The sequence below is a fragment of the Trichosurus vulpecula genome, chromosome 2, assembly GCF_011100635.1.
Source record: "Trichosurus vulpecula isolate mTriVul1 chromosome 2, mTriVul1.pri, whole genome shotgun sequence".
NCBI classification, from domain to species: Eukaryota; Metazoa; Chordata; class Mammalia; order Diprotodontia; family Phalangeridae; genus Trichosurus; species Trichosurus vulpecula.
The window spans coordinates 229,234,495-229,256,998 of NC_050574.1; the positions used below are offsets into that span (position 1 = coordinate 229,234,495).

Below are 22,504 nucleotides of genomic sequence, written 5' to 3' on the forward strand. Positions count from 1 at the left end.
GGTCAGAAATTAGCGGAGCAGAATCAGGCTCACAGGCTTGGATAGGGCTAGAGAGACATTACCAGCAGGGAGGATGGCTATCACTTGGGGCTCTCAAATGCTCATCTGGTCCAGTCTCTTCCCCCTTCAGGATCCTGGTTGGAAAACTAATATTTATGTTTGCTGTCCTACAGGATCTTGGCATGCATGATAGGAAACCAATTCCTGAATAATTGATTACTCATTATCATTCCCCCTGCTCCTCAGGGTAGAAAATGCCCCATGGGAATGTTACCGTCTTGGGAATCATTTCTTAATTTACCCTGGGAGGCAAAGGGCATTCTGACATCCAGCTGCTTTCTGAGAAACAGCAGAGGAGCAGCCGATCTAATGTAACTGGTATAACAACCCGACTTTTTGTCTTCAAGGCCTATTCCTAGATTTATGACATTTTATTCCCCAAAGGTTCTATTTGCCCCTTCCCCCCTTTTCTGAGCCACTCCAATCAACAACACATCAGCTCTTCTGCTTTTCCATGACTTACATGAGCACCACAGTTGGGCTGGGTAGCTAAGCAGTAATGTCGATGGTCAAGAATAAACAACCTCAAGATTACTAGCTTCACATGCTGATATTTCCTGTGACAATATAACTGCAGCTGTATTATAAAAACATTTCCAAGTGTTCACCAGGGCTCGAAAAAGTAGGTCAGCTCTACAGACCTGACTCCTCCTGACCTTGCTTTGTACTCTTCAATTGAATAACTAATAAAAGAAAAAGTTTATAATACGAAATGCATATAAAAGCACAAAAATTGAACAAAAGGTTAATCTCCCTAGCAGAAATTAACAAACTGCATGAATCAGGATTTTCTTTATGGTCTGTTGTGAAGGATAATAGCTTGGCAGTTTAAGACAGACCCTAGGCCTTCATTTCAGACTTTAGGATCTGAAAGTCTTGCCTGAGTGTATGTCCCTGCTATGAAATGTATAATCTGTAAAAAATAAATGTACTTTGAAAATTGAAGCACCTGGGCATTTCATGATGATACTGGTGACCTAAATGGATGCAGAAGCTCAGAATTAAAATAAATAAAAGATTAGGCTCAATAATGGAGGCTATTAGAGCAGAACTCTAATGAATGACTTTGCTAATTCATCTCCTCGGCTGCACCTGTTAGCCAGACTTAGTGGAGTGACCCTGGGCAAATCACCTACCCTTTTTATGATAGATCTCAGTTTCCCCATCTCTAAAATGTAGGAGTTGGGATAGATGATCTCTCTCAGTTCTTTATATCTCTAGCAATGACATATATTTCCATGCTTAATCAAACCAGGATGTAAAAATCCCACAAACAAATAAAAAAGCTTAGGATTTTTTCATTCGTTGAATTTTAGGCTATGTGGAGGTTTTTTTTTATCTCCAGTTCCAAACAAGTACTATCATATTAGCTGGATAATTGGAAACCTCTGTTTGGTTTTAATATGATCACATCTCTGGCACAGGATAATTTAGGTGCCAGCTGGCAAAGTGACTGATGGCACTGTGTAGGAGCATTGACTGATCAGGGTCAGGCACTGCCAGTCATCTCTGTGGATGAGCTCCAATGGCCACCAGCTCTGTGGCAAAGGAGAACTGCATTATCCCTTGCGATGCGCTGACTGGCAGGAGCCCAACTGCATAAAGCCACACTGTGGGTTAAAATACTTTGAAGTTCCCACAATATAAGCTTCAGGGCCTGTGTGAAATCAGTTGTTCTTCATCTATCTCTGGTTATTGCTTCAATGTTCAGTTGTTTTCAGTCCTGTCTGACGCTTCATAACCCCAGTTGGGGTTTTCTTAGCAAAGATACTGGAGTGCTTTACCATTTCCTTATCTAGTTCATTTTACAGATGAGGAAACTGAGGCAAACAGGGCAAAGTGACTTGCCCAGGGTCACATAGCTAGTAAGTGTGTGAGGCCAGATTTGAATTCACAAAGATGATTCTTCTTCGACTCTAGATCCAGCACTCTATCTATTGTGCCCCATAACTGCCCCTGTTGATTCCATAAGGATTTACATTCCAATAAAGATTAATTTGAAAGCAACAAGTAAAAATGCAAAAGAGTGTAGATATTGAGTTGTACTTGAAGGAAAGAAAGATGCTCCAGGCTGCTCTAGGGTTGGGTCTGGCCTAGGGAGGATGGAGACTCTTCGGGAATAAGTTGTTCATAACTCCTTTGAACACAAAGTCAAGCTTGGTGGGATTGAATAAACACAGACTGGTAAACATGGGTACTCAGGAATTTGTAGGGGGTTAGAGTCCAGACATGGACCTAAGGAGAAAAACAGTCAACCATTACCTGACAGTTCTGGCCTATATTTCCTAGGTGGTCTACCCCTTCATTAGTAAGGCAAAAGTTAGTTTCTGGCAGTAGGTACCATCTGAAATGTGGAAGATCACTTACATAACTGATAACCAAACATGATGCAATGGAATGGGCATTATACTTGTGAGCAAAAGCCAAGTACCAACTCAAACAATATTCCATTGAAGAGGATTGCATTTACCATTATTATAAATTACCTCTGTAGTTATACCAGATCACCTCTGTGTAGTTATTGGGAGAAAGTTTTTGGGCACATTAATATCTACTCTGAGATTGTGTTTAGTTACGATTTTTGAAGGGAAGGATCTGTTACTATTCTCAAATTAGAGATCAAAGGAGAAATTACAACATTTAGTTAAAAATAAGAACTTTCAGAGGCTTGTTTCTCTTGACTGTGGACTACCATCTCAGATCACTTACCTTTTCACTCGACTTGCGTTTAAAAACATGACTATAAATGGGAGAAGGAATATTTATTCAAGTGTCTGATTATTACTTCCTCTGACCAGGCTGTTAAGCTAGTTCACATCCATGGTAGAGAAACACTGAGAAAAGAGACACTTGGTTGCTCATTTAATTTCTCCCAGTTGCCTTCTCCAAGCTGAAATTTACTTATGTAGGTATGTATTTTCCCAATAGTACATAAATTCCTTGAGGATAATGACTTTAATTTTATCTTTGTCTTTATATGCCCAGAGACAAGGACTATGTCTTGCCATAGTTACCGCTTAATAAATATTTGTTGATTTGAAAGTTCTGCTTTCAGAGTTATAGAAATCTGGGGGAGAGCTGAGTCCCTTCCAAAGAGACTATAACTCAGCCAATGACTTCCTCTCAGTGAGACTCAGCATCAGTACTGCCAAACCTGTGGTCTTTCTATGATCATGAGTAGGTTGTTTTAAATTTCTTTTCCTCCTGTATGCATTTGTTATTGTGAATCCCTCAAAAAAAAAAGATTACTATGCATTTCAACTCCTTTTATAGCTACACACAGCTTTCCGGGCTTTCACTGATGACAGCGTATGAGCCTGTGGCACAAAATCTGTAGGCAGTAGCATCCTTGGGGCATTGCAAGAAGACCTTGTTTCTAGCAACATTAGTAGAATATGAGACTTGTCTTAAGATTGTATGGCCTAAGGGCAGGAACAATGCAGCTATCTGCTTTTAAAAATTACCAAGTTTATTCCTTTACACAGAAAGGGCTGAAAAATAACTACTTTACTCTGAGGAGACCCTGGTTTGCAGAGGTGTTGGTTACACCTAACATCTGCTTCCTGTGCACTATGATAATGGACCTAATATTTCAACAGTCTTTGGCCCAGCTGTCATAGATAGGCCATTCTTTTTTTAATATCTGTCCCCCTAAATTGAGCTAATCTTGATTGCAGAACTGATTCTTACTTATCTACTCAAGGCCTAGACTATTTCTTTAACTCAATAAATATAGGATTATTAAAATTTCCTCAAGTTCATTTACATCTCTTGCAAAAAGGCTTTATCCAAAATAGGTTTAGGCAATAAAGACATAACAGTTCAGCTTGATGGAATCCAGGAAGAGATCCATCTGGTCAGATTTCTCTCAAAATGAAAAGCATTACCAAATGCAGTTCATTTCTTAGTCGGAAAATACTGGCCACTTCCTGTGGAGAGAATGGGGCAGCTAGGTGTTATGGTAATTAGGGTGGGATCTTTTTTTTACTGTTTTCTCTTTTGGAATGCTGAAGTAATCAAGTACCTTTGATGAGTTTTGCTTTTCAAATGTATTGGCAAGCAAAGCGGACTTTTTGTTGTCTTTGTTTTGGAGTGCTTTTCAGCACTAAGGAATTTTTGATTCAATCAGGATGACCTGCTTACATCAAGGGTTGTGGGTTTGAGTCTCATGGTTGTGACGCCCTTTGACCCTGAAGAAATGTATATAAACTCAGATGTTAGTGTTTTGCCTTTGGGGCACACAGTCAACCATTACCTGACAGTTCTGTCCTATATTTCCCAGGTGGCCTACCCCTTCATCAGTAAGGCAAGACTTAGTTTCTGGCACAATCGGAAATGTGGAAGAAAACTTACATAACTGATAACCAAACATGATGCAACGGAACAGGCAATATACTTGTAAGCAAAAGCCACGTACCAACTCAAAAAATATTGCAGAGTGTTGGTGAAGAGACTCTGGGTAGCCGTTGAAGCAGCCTCTCTGGCTTTGAAAGGCCCAGATGTTGCTTCTCTCTCTGGTAACTATTGCTATGGCTGGACTGGTTTGTGTTATTTACTCTGTTTTATAATTTCTGCTTGTAATTTCTGTTTGCATTCTCTCTGAAGTTCAGGGTGCTGAATTTTCCCCCTGAACTAAGTGAATGGTATATGTATGTTTAATTAAAGTGAGATTGTTAACCCCTTTAAGTTGCTTTCCTTAGAAAAGCAGATCATGTGCTAGTAGTCCTCCTGTGTGCTGGTGTTATTGGCTGTATACAGCCACAGTAGCGGCAAATAGCCTTGTTGTTACACTAGGTGGCGCTGTGGCCTGCAGTCAGGAATATCTGGGTTCAAATGTGACCTTAGACACTAGCTGTGTGACCCTGGGCAAGTCACTTAACCCTATTTGCCTTGGTTTCCTCATCTATAAAATGAGCTGAGGAAGGAAATGGCAAACCAGTCCAACATCTCTGCCAAGAAAACCCCCAAAAGGGTCATGAAGAGTCAAACATGACTAAAATGACTGAACAACAACAAACATGGAGAGAACATTGTGAGTGGATTTGAATTTGTGAAAATTCCTATATCACATAAAAATGGTTTTGACCCCCTCTATGCTACTGCCTTGGTATGTGTCCTTGGGCAAATGACAACCTTGTGACAAATGGTAACCAAAGACCTTGGGCACATGAAGCAACATGGTGTTGTTGTTCAGTCATTTCAGTTGTGTCTGACTCTTCATGACCCCATATGGAATTTCCTTGGCAAAGATACTGGAGCGGTTTGCCATTTCCTTTTCCAGCTCATTTTACAGATGAGGAAACTGAGGCAAAGAGGGTTAAGTGACATGCCCAGGGTCACACAGCTAGTAAGTGTCTGAGGCCAGATTTGAACTTAGGTCTTCCTGACTCCAGGCCTAGTTAAGAGTGCTGACCTTGCAGTTAAGAAGGCCTGGTTTCAAATGCTTCTCTGATACATAGAAGCTGTTCGATCATTAGCCCGTCACTTACTCTCTTTAAGCCTTACTTGCCTCATTTGTAAAATAAGGGAATTGAACTAGATGGCCTCGAAGTTTGTTTCCAGCTCTAAATCTATAACCTTACAAACTCCTCAGGATTAGTTTTCTCATCTTTAAAATGGCGGGAAGGATTGATCTTTAAGGTTTCTCCTGAGTCATAATAATAAAATTTATATGGCAGCACATAATTTACAAAGCAATATATATATATATATATATGTATATATATACATATGTGTGTGTGTGTGTGTGTGTGTATGTGTGTGTGGTATGATATGTATATATACATACCTGTGAATAAAATAATTTGTATGCTCACAACAGCCCTGTGAAGTAGGAAATGCAGATAAGGTGATCCGAATTTTAAAGATGAGAAAGATGAGGCAGAATCAGGATTCCAATCTAGATATTCCAGCTTCTAGTTCTATGTCCTTTCTACTACGTTTCAGTGGCTTTCTTTAATAGTCTGAGTTTACTAAAATCATTCCTTACTTTCCCAATCTCTAGTTCTATTATCAATTAAATAATATTTTAATTACGAACTTAGGACTAAGAAGAAGGCAGTTAGGAATTACTTCTGAATAATTATCCCAATTCTTCAATGGCCCTGTGATCTCACCGAGGTAGAAAGTTTCTTCAGTGATGTAGAATGCCACCCATCCATGCCTGATTGTTCTGTGGAGCCCTCATCCATGTTCCCCCATAAATTTATCATGAGAAGTCCTCTTAACATGATGGCAGCCATCCCCACATTCACTTGATGTTGCAATTGCATGAAGATCAATGGACTATACCGGCTGTCCATTGGTGTCCCTTGACTATACTATGGGATTGGCCCGATTGTTCTTCTGGTCATACATTTCTCAGATGACATAGTTTATACTGTTTCTCCATCAAATTCTTTATTTATACTGTCTTTCCTAAATTAAACATTAACTAAGTACCAGATCCCTTATTCTATTAATATGTGTATGTGTATGACTATTGTGTAAATAAGTTCAATGTGAAGTTATATGTGGAAGATACATCAGATCCCATGCCGCCTTGGGGCGGGGGAGGGGAAGAAAATCTGGAACTCAGGTTCATGTGGAACTGAGTGTTGTAAACTAAAAATAAAAAATTTTAATAAAAATATGTATATGTGTATATATATATATATACATACACACACAGACATACATATATAAATTTACTATGTGCTGGGCACTTAAAAAACCCCAAATATTGTCTCATTTGATCCTTATAATGACCCTGGGAGGTAGGTGCTATTATAAGCCTCATTTTACAGATGGGGAAACTTAGGAAGTTAAATGACTTGCCCAGGGTCATACATCTAACAGGTGTCTGAGGCTAGATTTGAACTTGGGTTTTCCTGACTCTAAGCCCTGAGTTCTATCCACTGTGGTACCCTGAATCTTAGTTCCATAACTTATTAAAATTCTGTGCTTTTTGCTAAGGTATTCTCCAAAGTGTCAGAGTATCAATTTAAGTGATATTATAAATAACAAAAATGTAATCTAGATCATATGCATCAGCCTTCTCCACTTTTTCTCTAACGGTCTTGAAGCTGTTTTGGTGCTTGGTATTCCTTTTTATAGTGACAAGGTGGTATAGTGGATAGAACAAGAGTCCACACATCAGCAAGTTCTGCGATTAGTTCTGTCTTGGACAGACTGGTTGCATGACATCAGGCAAACCTCTCGGTTTCCCAGTAGCCTCTAAGGTTCTACGTTGTCGAGAAATGACTACTTGTAGGGGGAGTTTTCTCCCTTGGAGTTCTCTGTGTCAATTAAATTGGAGGTCTGCTATAAAAAATACTCTTGGTAAGATTTTTAACAATGGTAACTGCATGTATAAATACTAAGTTACCAATAAATAGAAAAAAAATGACTCATATTTTTTCTCCTGCCAATTTTCTCCCTAAGAGCTTGGACAATATTCTGGATCCCATTTTCTACTCTAGAAAAGGTGAGTAAGTTGAGAAAAAACATTTCTGTATGCTTTCATTAATTAAAAAAATAAAGCTATCAATATTTTTGGATTTCTAAAAGCAAAATTTAATAAATTAATATAAGCATGCCAGATAAAAATACAAAATTACAACAGAAAACCAATAATAATAATAATAATATAAAAGAAAATGCTCAGTGTTGTACATTTTATTGGCATGGATAACTGCTTAAAGTAACAATCAGAAAACACATTTTGTTCTCGTTGGAAACAAAGTACTACATGATAGAAGAGCTGAGAGAAACCAGGAATAAACCACCCAATGTAAGTTGGCAAATGATAATAGAGAATGGCAATGCGTGAGCCCAAGGTACTGTTTCACACACTTCTTTTTTTGTAAGTATCAGAAACTAATGACCTAGAACATAAAAGCAAAACCACAACAGTTTTACGCTGAGAAACATGCTGAATTACAACCACAGACTATCCAGGATGAAGAAGCTGTGTTGTTTTGTTGTTTCTTTAGTAAAGAGATCTCTAGCCCAAAGGGGAGCCAATCATGCAATAGCTTGAGTTTCCTTTAACATGATAAACACCCAGGATTACTAGTACTGGAGCATAGGCGTTAATTGTTGGACAAGGACAGCTGAGTGGCACTACACAAACAACAGAAAATTCCTTCATTTTTATCTGGTGCATACCCAAAGCTCTAATCAAGAAATAATTCAGCTAGAAGAGCCAATTAAATTACTATAAAACATTCCTTCATCTGTAGAACATAGCTCTCTTCTCTTAATGCAAAAGGGAAAATTCAAAATAAAATGTCTTCATTTTTGATAAGCATCTCCACCACCAGTCTCTGATACCGTATATCATTTAGGGCCGCCATTGCATCTAATTCCGGGGATCTCATGAGGGTGGGTCCAAAGACAATCCCAAGATTCTCAGCATTCATGAGGTTCTCCTTTTCATGAAGGGTTACCCTAAAAAAACACATACATAAGAGCAGTCAAAAATCTTTTCATTAATAAGCAAGAGTGGACAAAAATATCCAACTTAGAATGTATGCTTGCTCCCAATTATGTGTTAAATCTTATGCCCTGTCAATTCAATTCAAATCAATTTAACAAGTATTTATTAAAGATATTCTGTGTGCAAAACACTGTGCTAGGCACTGGGATTACAAAGCTCAACTTACTCATTTCCCTTGAAGCGAATTCATTTAATGATTAACATGAAAATTTTGCATAGTTCACTGAGCATTCAGGCCTAAACTAAGGCATTAGATGAAATGGGCTCCATCCTGTCTCTATTTTCCCCAAGGAAATGAATAGTAATAATGCCTTATGTAGCACTTGAAAGTTTAAAAGAGCCCTTTTGCTACACTGCCCTGGGAGGCGGGGGGGGGGGGGGGGGGGGGGGGGGGTGGTTACAATAACTCCACATCTTCTGGATAAAGAAATGAGGAGGGCTGAAGAGACTTGCCTATAGTCATGCAACTTCCTTCATTTTCCTATGCCGTAGTGTTATGGGTACATAAATGCTGTGAATGATGGAAAGGAGCCCATGGACTTCATTCTCAAAAGACATTTTCAACATGGCAGATTGCATTGTCCTCAGCTATAAAGCTGAGAGACCCTGGGGGCTGAAGCATTTTTGAAGGTGAATTTTGGGAAAGAGCCAAAATGAATGAGTAATTTCAGTTCCTCTTGGCATAACATCAGACATCTAGGGCTGCAAGGGACACATGGCCCAACCTCTTCTTTTTATAGATGACAAATCTGAGAGCCAGGGAAATTAAGTGACTTTGCTAAGCTAGTAAGCATACAGGTAGGAAAGCATTCGAGGTGGGATTTGAATGCAGGTTCTTTGACTTCAGTTAGCGCATTTTCTACCTTCCACCACCAAAGAAGACAAAATTTACTGCCTATGCTATAGTCCTTCATCTCAAACAAATCATGGCTAAGAAACACAGTGAGGAAGAATAAACATCTTTTTTATTTTTTTTAAGGGGGAGAGCCATTGGAGTAACATACAAGCAGGCAGCAAACTTTGACTTGTACCTGAGGTTGCCCACATTAAGTAAAGGTTCTAAAATAATGTGGAAGAAACATCTGGTCTTCTGTAAAAAGTACTAAGTATTCATTTTTTTGGGGAAGCTCATAAGTTATGAAAATATTTAGCTGTTTTTGCTTCAGGGCAATCTCTTATTCCTGAAAAGTTCCTTTTAAACTTACAAAATGGTTGCTACCATCTGTCTGGTACAGTGCTCTACACCTAGCAGGCATTTGTCAAATTTGTTTTTGTTATGACTTTGTTGCTGTTCTCATATTTTTGTCTTTTTGACTAGCCATGTGATTTTTCAAACCACTAGAATTCCATCTTTTCAGGTTGGAGAGACATCAGAGTGGCTGAGAAATCATATGCAAGAACATCTGTACCCATCATTTTAGTATATAGAACTAGACCTTAAGAAGGAGGAGAAAAAGCGTATTACCTTTTCCCTTCTTCTCCTAACCTTCTAACTCTAACCTTCTCACACCAACCCACTTGACGCTAACTAGCACCATAACTGGCAACACTCATCCAAAACGCTGAAAACCTGAGCAGAGATTTTAACATTTAAGCAAGAAGATTTAAAAAAAAGAGTCAGCCTCTCAAATTTCAAAGGTAGGTTGTTGCTTCAAATTTTCCATGCTAGAATTTGTGAAGTTCCATTCTTTGTTGAGAAGACTTTGTGTATTTGGCAGAATGTGAATATTTCTGGCATGCTAACCACAAATAGATACTGCTTTGTCAAACTTGTTTCTGTCCTAATCAAGTCTGCATTCTCTTTGGTTGTGGAGAATGCTGTTGATGCTCTTTCAGCAATGCCTTTCCCATCCTTGCAGTTTTCATTTCCATGTGTCCTATTGCGATTCAGGTCATGGATTTCTCTGAAAGTTGCTGTGTCTAATTCACAATATAAAGGTTGGACAGACTTGTTCTTTAGCCACCTTCTACTTTGATCTGAGGAACAGGAGTCCTAGGACGTGAGTACACTCATTGCTAGAATGTTCAGAATTGGGAAAGTTTCCTAGATTGCCCCTTTCATTTAAGAAGCAAGAACTTTGGGGCAGCTAGGTGGCACTGTGGGAAAAGCAGGGGCCGTGGAGTCAGGAGAACCTGAGTTCAAATCTGGCCTCAGATAGTTGATGCTTACCAGCTGTGTGACCCTGAGCAAGTCACTTTGCCTCAATTGCCTCACAAAAACAAAGCCAAGAATGTGGTTATAGGTGAGGATAATTGTTCTTCATAAGTTGATGTTTTAAAAAACAGTATAACAGAGGTGTCTTTGTAAAGTGGTGCATAAGTTAACCTTTTATAAATTGGTTCATAGTTTAAGGTGCTAAGGGGGCCTTGGTGTCTTATGAACAATATGAACAATCCTTTGACAGGTAGATAATAATTGCTTAATATAGGTTTTGTCAATCTGAATTTTTATACATATTCTATTTTAATACAGAAGCTTTGTTTTCTATTTAATAAAGACACAGATATACATGGGAACCAGGACCACCCACTCATTTTTCTATGCCAATGAATAAAATAAATCATCACACTTTTCAGTGTTTGCCCCCTAGAATCAGAATGAGCTACAGATATATAAAAGGACCCATCACCTATTCCCTCAGCTACCCACCCTATACAAGCCCACAATTTTAACAATCAACCAATCAAACATTTGTGTGCCCTACTATGCTGTATGATGGGCCCTGTGCTAGGAAGTGGGGGCACAAATGCAAAAGGGAAACATTTCCTTCTTCAAGGAACTGATATTCTGTTCTCATTCGTCGGGAATCCATTTCCTCATTTCTATGAAGCTTCTATCTTAGGACCATTTAGTCTTTTTCAACAAAGGTCCTGTTGAGATTTCTATGACAGATGATGGAACAAACCCCAGAACACCACCTTGGGAGGTAGGTTGCTACATTATATATTTATTTTTATTATCTGGCAATGAGTCATACTCAGAACGCAGGATAAATCACTTACCTCTTCAAATGCGCCATGAGATACCGGAGCGTTTCACAGTGCGCAGGTGGCAGTAGTTTCAACGCTTCATGAAGAGTTTCCAGCTGTTCGTCAGGATCCAAAGTCTCTGAAACAGTAAGTCACATATTATAGAGAATAATCTTGGTGGATGACTGATGTGGATGACCAATATAGTCCAACTCTTAACATGCAATTTCTACCAATGTTGAACAACGCTCTCTCTTACAAATCCATGCTTGTGATATTTTCTCCCCAATTTCTAATGTTCAAATTGGAGATTCCCCAAAGCAGGAATTTCAACTTGTAAATGCTATTTATTTGAATTTTGGGGTGGAATCCAGAATTGGCCATGACCAGGAAAACAACGTTGCTATATATATATATATGTATGTATATGTATATATGTATATGTATATATATGTATATACATACATACATATATATGTATATAGGTATACATATATATGTATATAGAAGGCAGTGAATGAAACTGTTAAAAAACAAACATACCAGAATATCTACCCTCAGAAATGAGAGCTGTCCTTCAGAGCAGTCACCTTGGGAGGCCTGACATATTCTAACAAGGCTGCTATTGCTCAAAACCCTTTTGGAACACTGCAGAGATGCCTTCAGAGTCAATTTACAAACCACACAAAATGAATTTTCTTATAGCTGCTTTTTGACCAAAAATGGTATTACCCAGCTAGGTCTTCTACGGGAATATAATCATCAGTCTTGGGTTTAAATGAATTTTGGCTCTTTCCAGAAATGAAATTCAACCTCCACCCTTGAGGAGATTCTGAAGAGCCTACAGGCTCTCAAGGCACTTTCAAAGGAGTTCTAAAAATGGTAGCATCTTGAAGTAGTTGTACAGTTTCTCAAAGAGGCTGTTTTTAAGAAGTAAATACTAATGTATAAGTTCTGGTATTTAAAAAACTTCACAGTTTATAGTCAGTCAAACCTTTTATTTCTTATCATCCATCATTTCCTTCTAATTTGAGCTGTTTTAATCTTTTGAATTTTAATTCAGGCATCCAAGGAGAAATATACAGTACATTCTTAATTCTACCCCCAAACCATTCATCTAGTTAATCCCTAATTGGACCAAGGCCACATAAGACTTAAAATCCAGGCTTCTGATTACCAGTTTGAGAAACTCTACTTCACTTCATTCAAACTCTGAAGAAAACAATCAAATTATAATGAATTTGTCAAGTTGAAAAAGTTCTATCACAAAGTGCCACTATATCCAAACAAATGGCTAGATTTCTTGGTTTATAAGTATAAAAGAAAGGGATAGATTGGAAAGCAGTTTCAGAGAGGGAATAGCAAGTGAAGCCTCTTATTCCAAGGAACTATGACTGTACAATTCCTGCCCAAAGCTACACAGTCCCCACTTCATTTCCTGGCAATAGAGGACACATCGTTTGATTTTTCCAGGACAATTCCAAGACAATTGTCACCATGAGGTGACAATTTATAGAAAAGGGATGTTATGTCATATCCCAATTGATGAAATTCAGTCATCGGAGGGTTTCAAGATCAACTGCTAGAATAAAAAAAAATAAAATCTCATTTGTTATGTACTTTTTTTCTGCAACAAACTTAATTAGTCTCAAGTGACACTAAATGAAGAATTTCGAAATGAATTAAAGATTCCGAGGAAACTCTAAAATCTCAGTTAACATTATATCAAGAAGCCACCAGATGGTGCTATTTTAAGGAACTGTATTGGGAGATTTTTTATCCTTCACATGTGAATGGGAGATCATAGGATGATAGATTTAGGTCTGGAAGGGAATTTAGAAGGGCAGAGGTTGGAAGAAAGGCAAGTGGATTACCCAAAATCACCTAGAAGCGGCACACTGTATATGATACTGTTTCTACTGGTACTCCTCAGGAAAAGCAGGAGACAACTTCAATATTCTTTATTGCTCAGATTTCTTAATAATGATTATTTATTATTATTATTATTCTGTAGTAGGATAAAGAGGTTGTGAAAACAGGGATGTGTAACTTTGCTCAAATTTCCCAAGAAATCCAAAATATTCCTGAATTTTATTCTGGTGGTTATATTCACAAGAATACAGAGTAGGCGACCCCCCAAATCAGGCATGATTCATCAAATAAGCTGAAAGCACTAAGTTGGAAATATCTCCTTTACCCAAATTAGATTACTAGTTACTTGTCAATTGCTAATGGAGATGAGAACAGGCAGTCCCCTTGCCCTCCCCTTCAACCCATGCAGGAGTGTGCTGGTAAATATTTAACAACCACATCCCTGAAAAAAAAAATAACCTGTATTATTAACATTTTCTCTACCATTTTCTTAAGTCTAGAAGACAATAAACAAAATAAGAAATTAAGCTCTGGTTTGTAATGTTTACTGATTAACAAGGTGTAAATGCTCACACCGAAAATAGAACGAACTCTGATTTGAGTTGGCTTCAGCACATTCCCCCCGAGATTTAAGCTATTAACACATTTTAAGAGGGGCATGAACAAAGTAGTGTGAGAATGATTAGTGTGATGTGAAGATCTGGAAATCATATCATTTGAGGAATGGTTGAAGCAAATGGAGATGTTCAGGCAGGAGAAGAGAAGAACACGCTTTAAATGATGTCTTCCCATAACTGAAGGACTGCCATTTGGATGAAGGAACGAACTTATTCTGTGTAGCCCCAGACATGACAATAAGGATCAATTCAATATAAAGAATGAGATCTCCATTGGCTTTCCATTACCTACAGAAAAGAGTTCAGTTTCCTTAGCTTGGTCAAGTCAAGGCCTTCCACTCTCTAGGCCCAACTTACTTTTTCACCTTAATCTCACACTGCTTTTCTTCACATGTTCTTTGCTCAACCTTTACACTGGTTTGTTTATAATTACTTGAACATGTCCCACCCCTTCCTGGATGTAAGCCTTTCTTTATATTGCCTTCTATGCCTAGAACGTACCCAATCCCTCCAAATCTCGGCCAACTGAAAGCCTACCTATCCTTCTCAAAGCCTTGCCCAGTGACCACTTCCTCCGTGAAGTCCTTCCTGATGCCCCTGCCCCCAAATGATATCTCCCTTTTCTGAACTGTTATCATAATGTAATTTGTATCCTAATTATTTGGGTATAGCTTATCTCCCAAACCAGATTTCAAATTCCAATCTTTCTTATAGCTTTGTAGTGCCTTGCACATATCAGGGTCTCAATGAAACTTTTGAATAAACCAAGGAATGGGCCACCTGGGGAATCAAGAAACATTGAGATATTTGAATGCAGAAAGAATTCAAGCATCAGGTGGTGACCTCTAAGGTCCCTTCCAACTCTGAAGATTCCATAATAGTCTAAAATCTCCAAACATAATCTTTAAAGAAAGGTCCTGTGGTGTAGTGTGAGGGATACTCACTTGGGATTCAGAAAACTTGGCCTGAAGTCTTTGCTGTGACACTAACTGAATGATCATGGACAAATCACTTAGCTTTTCTGAGACTCACACTTCTCATCTATAAAACACCATGACAATACTTCCTCCCTTAGAGGTTTACTGTGAGTAAAAACTTTCTGCAAGTCTCCAAATGACATATAAATATAATCTAGTAATAGAAATAACAGCAAACATTCTAGATTCATGGAGAGGGCTTAATATAAGGGTCTGTAATTGTAAGTTCTTAAACATTCGTGATCAATTTCTTATAAGGGAATAAGAATATGTGAAGATCTCGAGACAGATTGCTAATCAAAGAATAAGTCGTTAAAGATAAGAGGCAAAAATAGAGATGCTCTAATTTCCAGACTTTTGTTCTATTTGGGAGAGTATGGATTGAATGGGACAGATAATACTGAGTTCTGTTTCTAGAGATTCTCTCATTTCTCCTTCCATTTGATGATAATTCTTTTGAGAAAAGAGCTCCCATATTCTCAGGAGAAAATTAGGAAGGTCATTAGTATTTTCTACATTAATAGCATCACCCTCATAAATTTTGGAGTACCTTTTACAGTACATCCTGACTGAAAAACATCCATGCATAGCCATGTACAGTGAACTGAGAGAGAAACTTTTCTTGATCCCTTCAGATGATCGGTAGCTCTCCCTCCAGTTTCCAGGAGCTGTTGGTCCTATCTTCCTATGGGGCCAACTGACCTCCTGCACCCATCCTGTCGTATAATAGAGGACCAGACGTGGAGTCAGGAAGACCTGAGTTTGAATGTTGACTCACGAGCTGCATGACTCTAGGTAAATCACTTAAAATCTCTTAGCCTCAATTTCCTTGTTTGTAAAGTGGGGGTAAGACCAGCACCTACTTCACAGGGTTTTTGTGAGGACCAAATGGGATAATCTATGATTATCTTCTTCATAAACCTTAAAGTGATTGATAAATTTGAGCTGTTATTATTTCCTATAATAAATCTCTTTCAGACCTCAAGGCCTGCTCAGATCCATGGAAAGACAGGTCTAAGAGAACCTAGAACAGCTCCTTGAGGAGAAATCTTTGAGTTGAACAGCCTAATCTACTTCAGGGAGGGTTGACAGGATGGTGATGACAACAGATGGAAAAGAAACTTTAGACTGTAGAAATCTCTCTGTGCAAAGAGGGATGAAAACATCTGAAAGCCACTAAATTAGAAGTTTGTCGAACACTGATCAGAACTTCAGAAAGACTTGCTTCTCCCCCGCCTCTTTCCCAACCTTTTCTCTTTTTCCTCCTCCCACCTCTTGGCTTTCAATTCCTTTAAGAAATACCATGGGTTGGCAGGTTGCATCTCATCTGAGCTTTTGGGAGGAGGCTACATAAATCTATAAATAAACAAAACCTGCACTTGAAATAGAGAGCTCCATAAATGATGGTACCAACATCAGACATGTAAATTAAATGCTTACACTATGTTCAGGCGTTTGTGCTCAGCAGACCTGGACTAACGCATGATGAATTCCTAAAATTGTATCATAGACCACAGCACTGCCCCTTACCCCCAAACTATGATATGAAAGGGAAGTGAAAACAGAAATAGAAATAAAATTTTGTACTTGCATATACACCTATGTACATAAGCACTCGTGCGCACACGCGTGTGCGTGTGTGCATGTGTGTGTGTGTGTGTGTGTGTGTGTGTGTGTGTGTGTAAAGAGAGGCAGGGAGGGAGGAAAGGAGAGGGGAGGTGTGGAGAAGTTCAACTACAATGCCTCACTGTTACATGGAGGTGAGTGACTCTGTATAGTCAAAGGCTACAGCAGTAGAGCTCAATTGCTAACAAAGTCCTTGAAAAACTAGAAAGACTCTAAAAATGGGCTTGGAACAGAATGTATTTGCTGTCTGAAGATCAGCCTTGCTAATTTAAAAAAAAAAAAAAAAAAAAAGACATTCATCAGAGAATTGGAGATCAAGGCAACATTTTTTTTTGGAGGGGGGCGGTAACTCCTTATATGGGCTGCCTTGGTGAAAAAAAAAAGCTATATCCATAGGGATGGAATAATCTTTTCAAATTGCTCTCCATAGTTCATTCCTATTCTTTTTTTAGCCATTAAAAAGAGCATAATGTTTGAATTTCCAGAGAACTGGGTAACCTTGGAAATTCCCAGGGAGAAGAAACCAACAAACACAAAACAAGAAAATGGTATGGCACATAACAAATGCTTTTTCATTCAACCATTCATATCAATATTTGGGCAAGGATGCAATTAAAAATTAATATTCCAACTTAAACCTATACTTTTCAATTAGCTTATGTATACAAAATAGCTTTAAGTGAAGGTATCTTAATGATTCTTCACTCAGTACACATAGAAACGTATCACCTACAATAAAAGATAGTTATGCAGCTCAGCCCTCATCAGATAGAGGAAGACCCCCCACCATGCACTGTCTGTTCTATACACAGTAACATTTGAAACATTCTTCCAGGCCTTTTTGAGAACAATGTTACTGATGATGTCAAACAAGATATAAAGGTTAATGTTTTCAATGCCTTGGCCACAACCTCTTCATACCCATCCATGCCAGCTCCATCCCTCTGGTGTCCTGATCCTACCCTTGCCTACATCAGTGCCATCCCACTTTCCCAAAATTTCTTTGTATTCTTTGTATTTATCTATATGCCCTACTCCTCCCCCCCAGAACATAAACTCCTTTAGGGTGGATGCCATTTCATTTTTTTATCCTTTGTATCCCTAGCACCCAGCATTTTTGATGATACAGTAGGTGCTTAATAAATGTTTGTTGAAATACATTGGCTTGAATTAAAAATCTTTTTAAAAAATCAAATTTCTCCAGTAAGAGTTTGGTATCCAAGATATATAGGTAACCAACAGACAAATATATATGTATGATATGTGTGTGTGTGTGTGTGTGTGTATGTATGTATATATATATGTATATATATATATATAGGAGAGATAGATAGACAGATGGAGACAGAGAGAGTCAGAGACAGAGAGAGGGAAATACACACACACACACACACACACACACACACACACACGCAGAGGTGGGGGGAGCGGGGAGAGAGAGATTTTTCTTTTAGCATTGCTGCCTACATCCCATTCCTGGCATTTTTAAGCTGTTAAAAATGACTTATCTTGTGAGCAGTTTGTTATCATTAAGGCAAAAAGGAGCTGCAATATTGCCTCTACATTAGGAAAAAGCAACTGAATTTTATCTTAGATGATGCAATGATTTGGTCCCTGGAGCCATCATTCCCCTTCCCCCGCCCCAATAATTTATTAATTTTTTTTTTGTATTTAGAGGCCACAAACCATAAGCTTAAGAGTGAACATAAATTCAGCCTGTTGCCTAAGGTTCATGGTGTCATGAAAATTGCCTGTCAGAAGAGAAGGTAGTTCGGGGGTGAATCTCTCACAGATCGGTTCATTGGGAGTGCTTTACTAAGAAGGAGAAGTTTCCTGAATTTGGGGAGCAAGAAGGGAAGAGCTGGATGATCTGAGTTGGGGAGGTTCATGGGGAAAGGCGACCAATTCAATTCATTAAGGAGGAGATGGATTCAACAGCATTCATTAAGCACTAGTGATCACAGCTTGGGCTATGACAGCCTCTGGGTTTATAAAAACCAAAACATTCCTGCTCTTGAAGAGCTTACATTCCCCTAGAATGAAACAACATGTACACAGATAAGTAAATACAAAATAAATATGAAGTAAGTGTTAAAGTAATAGGTTCTCTTCTGCTCCCATGGATTTAATTATCATCTTTATGTATACAACTCCCAGATCCACATACATACATGTATGCATATATACGAAACATATACATATGCATATAAGTCAAGTCAACAAAGATTTATTAAGGGCTTACTATGTGCCAGGTACTGTACTGAGCACTAGGAAAACAAATTCAATCAGGAAGATAGGCAGTCCCCATTCTCAAGGAGTTTGTTTACATTCTAACAGAGGAAGACATATAAAGGGGAGCTGGAAAGGGGAGGGTGTAGATGAGGGGACACAGCAACACAAGGATTCTGTAGAAAAGTCCAAGAAGAGAGTGGGGAGTGTAGCCGAGAGAGGAATGAAGATGTGGGTGGCCTGGGCATCCTTCCTAAAATGGAGGTTTCAGGAAGAACCAGCCAGTCAGAGGGAGGGCCTACAGGGCTGGAAGGTACTTCTATCCAATGTGTGAAGTTCAGAGCTGAAACGAGCTTCTAGGATGAAGAGGTTTCTAGGGCATTATAGAGAAAGTATAGGAAGAGAGTTAAGAGTATAGCCTGCATATACACACATGGATATGTATATGTATATGTATGTGTATGTATATGTATATGTGTATATGTATGTGCGTGTGTATGTATATGTATGTATATATGCATATACATGCATGTGTATGTATATACACATATATGTATGCATACATAAGTAAATATATTTATGTATAAGAATATATTATATTTATATATTAATATTATTACATATTGTACCATAATATTGTATTGTATAAGAATATTATTTATGTATAAGAATATTATATTTATATATAAAATATTTATATATTATATGTATATATTTATGTATAAGAACATATATGCATATCTTTATATCTACATCTATCTGCGCACAATTTCTCCTGAGCTTCAGTTCTGAATCACCGATTGCCTGTTAGATATTTCAAACTGGACATACTAGAACCTTCTCAAATTCAGTAGGTCCAAAACCGAACTCATTTCCTCCAAATCCTCTCCTCTTCCAAATGTCCCTATTTCTGTCAAAGAAATTATCATCCCCAGGTCTGTAACCTTGTTATTATCCTGCATGCCTTACTTTCCTTTGCTTCACATATTTAATCACTTGTCATATCTTGTAATTTCTGCCTCCGCAACCTCTCTCACATCCAACCCCTTCTCTTCATTCAACCCCTCCCTTAGGCTGCATCCCTTTCACCATTAGAGTAATTATTATGACAGCCTCCTAATTGGTGTCCCCACCTCAAGTCTCTCTCTAATCTAGTCCATCCTACACATTGCTACTATGCTCAGATCTGACCATCTGACCCCCTACCCCCTATTCAATCAGCTCTAGCAATTTTCTATTGACTTTAGGATAAAATATAAACTCCTGTGTTTAGCTTGGCCTCAACCTATCTTGCAAGTTTCACTGTACATTATATCCTCTCCTCTTATATTCCATGATGCAGCCAAATCGACCTCCTCTCTCTTCCTCAAACACAACACTTCATTTCTCATCCCTATCACTTTGTGCTGGCCATCCTACGTCTGTAACGCACTCTCTTAGCTTTGCTTTCCTCCCTTCCTATAAGATGCATCTCAGATACCATCTTCTATATGAAATTTTCCCTTATCTCATATGTATATATATATATATATCTAGATATGCATGTACATGCACACACATATATGTGTATATATATATATAATTTATTTGTATTTATGCTATATATGTATATAGCTATATATGTACTTATGGTCTCCCCTCTCACAGTCTCTAAGAATGTAAGCTCTTTGCCATTAGTGACTATTTCATTCTTTGTCCTTTAATCCCCAGAGCCTCACACAGTGCCTGACACATAGTAGGCACTTAATAAATGCTTGCTGGTTGACTGATTGGTGGGAGGAGCTTGGATGGACTTTGTCTCAGAGGCAGCACTTGAATTGAAGGATCAAGGAAGCTAGAGGTTCCAAGAAGGGGAGATAGGGGGAAAAGAGCATTTAGGTGTGGTGACAGCCTGTGCAAAGGTATGGAGGTGGGAGATGAAATGCTGTGTACCAGGAACAGCAAGCAGGCCAGTTTGGCTGCAATACAGATTGCATGTGGATGAGTAAAGTAAAATCAAACTAGAAAGATAACTAATTTGAAGCCAGATTGTGAAAGGGGTTTAAGTGCTAGCGAATGACAGGATAATGAATATTTTCCCCTTAGTGTTGTGGGGTGGGTAGAGGGAGTGTGGGCAAGTTAAGACATCTGGGACAGCTTGGTAAAGGGTAATGTGGCAAGGGTAACGTCGCTGATGTCATCACCAAATGCAATACAAAGGTTATCCTCTTTATGCACGTAAAGCAGCAGAGAAGCTTTCTTTTAACACGGCTCTCCAAAGTTGATTCTTGTTCTTTTTTCAGCCATGAAAGAAAAGAGCACAATGGGGGAACTTCTGAAGAACTGGGATTTGGCCTCATAACCTAGGAAATTCCCAGGGGAGGAAACCAACACAAAAGAAAACAAGAAGCTGGGGTAATTCCCACCCTCTTCCCTGGCTATCCCAGAGTCTGCTCTGTGTCAGCTCTCTGATATAAAAGAAGTTAATGTCCTAGGGTAGAAACCCAGGACTGTTCATGCATACCAAAATGGAGATCCCTGCAAGCCAGAGAAAGGAAGCCTCCAACTTCAAATTTCTCTTCTCTACATAGAAATGCTAGCTCAATGGCAAGAATTTAGCCCTACATGGGACCAAACCACAAAAATCCTCAACAAAAGCTACATATGGGAAACTACAGACTCAAACAAAGAAAGTTTGTTCTCTGGTTCCCAAGTCAGAAAGCAAATCACTGTTGCTAAGGAAATGATGTTATTATTAAAGGATCAAGGCAACATTTGGTTTGGGGCTGAGGAAAAAAAAATCAAACTGTCTTTTCTGAGTAATAGTGATGGCGATATTTAAGATGAACAACATAGGGTTGTGTGTGTGTGTGTGTGTGTGTGTGTGTGTGTATGTGTGTGTGTGCATGTGTGTGTGTGCGTGTGTTTTAAGAGGTATGAATTACAAGTATGATTTCTACAGCATAAATAAAGTTTGGCAAATGAACCTTGAGTTTGTACCTGAAACATGCCTCTGAGAAAGAGCTTCTCTGTGATCTAGACCTTTTTAAAAATGTTCTTTGCATATTAAAAAGAATATTACTATGTCTGAAGTAATGAATAATCACTATTAGGAAACAGAATCTGAAAAATCTGAGTTAATGTACCAATCCTGAAGAGCCACAGAAGGTAGCAAGCTACTTCTCACTCATAAGTTCTGTGAGGCACATTTAAGACACAGAGAATTACAAGGAAGAGGAAAACTCAAAAGCAAGTATATGCAATTATTCTGAATATAGATACTCATACTTACTTGCAGAATCTATGAATTTGGGGTAGGCATCATATGTGATGAGTGGAATCGGCAAATCCCTGAAGTACAGTTTAAGTGCGCCAGTGATGATATTGATATCTTCATACATGTTCACAGAAATGTCCGCCTTTTCACCATCTTTTAAGGGAGTTAAAATTTAAAATCAGTAATTACTCATATTATCGTTCAACAGAAAAGTGACAAACTTAGGGGCGGGGGTTGGATACCATTTGTAAAGATCTGGCATTGTTCGATCAGAATTTCCATCACAATTCCAAATCTGGGATTTCTTGCAGTGAAAAGCAAAATCCATTCTTTCAGGATATTCCTACAAAGGTTGCTCATTTTCCCTTGTTGAAGGATGGATCAGAGAGAAGGCTTTCTTGGTTTTTCAGTAACCTAA

At 38.4% G+C, this 22,504-nt stretch overlaps 1 protein-coding gene across 1 annotated transcript in view; it reads right to left on the reverse strand.

The window, feature by feature from the left end:
• Positions 1 to 7,700: 7,700 nt before the first annotated feature.
• CHN1 (chimerin 1) overlaps positions 7,701 to 22,504 on the reverse strand; it is a 222,921-nt gene continuing 208,117 nt past the window's right edge. The window contains exons 10-12 of the mRNA XM_036747207.1: positions 22,102 to 22,239; positions 11,543 to 11,648; positions 7,701 to 8,490 (exon numbers count right to left, since the gene is read on the reverse strand). Of these exons, the coding sequence (XP_036603102.1) occupies positions 8,319 to 8,490; positions 11,543 to 11,648; positions 22,102 to 22,239 (416 nt within the window). The 3' untranslated portion in view covers positions 7,701 to 8,318. The remainder of the gene's footprint in view (positions 8,491 to 11,542; positions 11,649 to 22,101; positions 22,240 to 22,504) is intronic.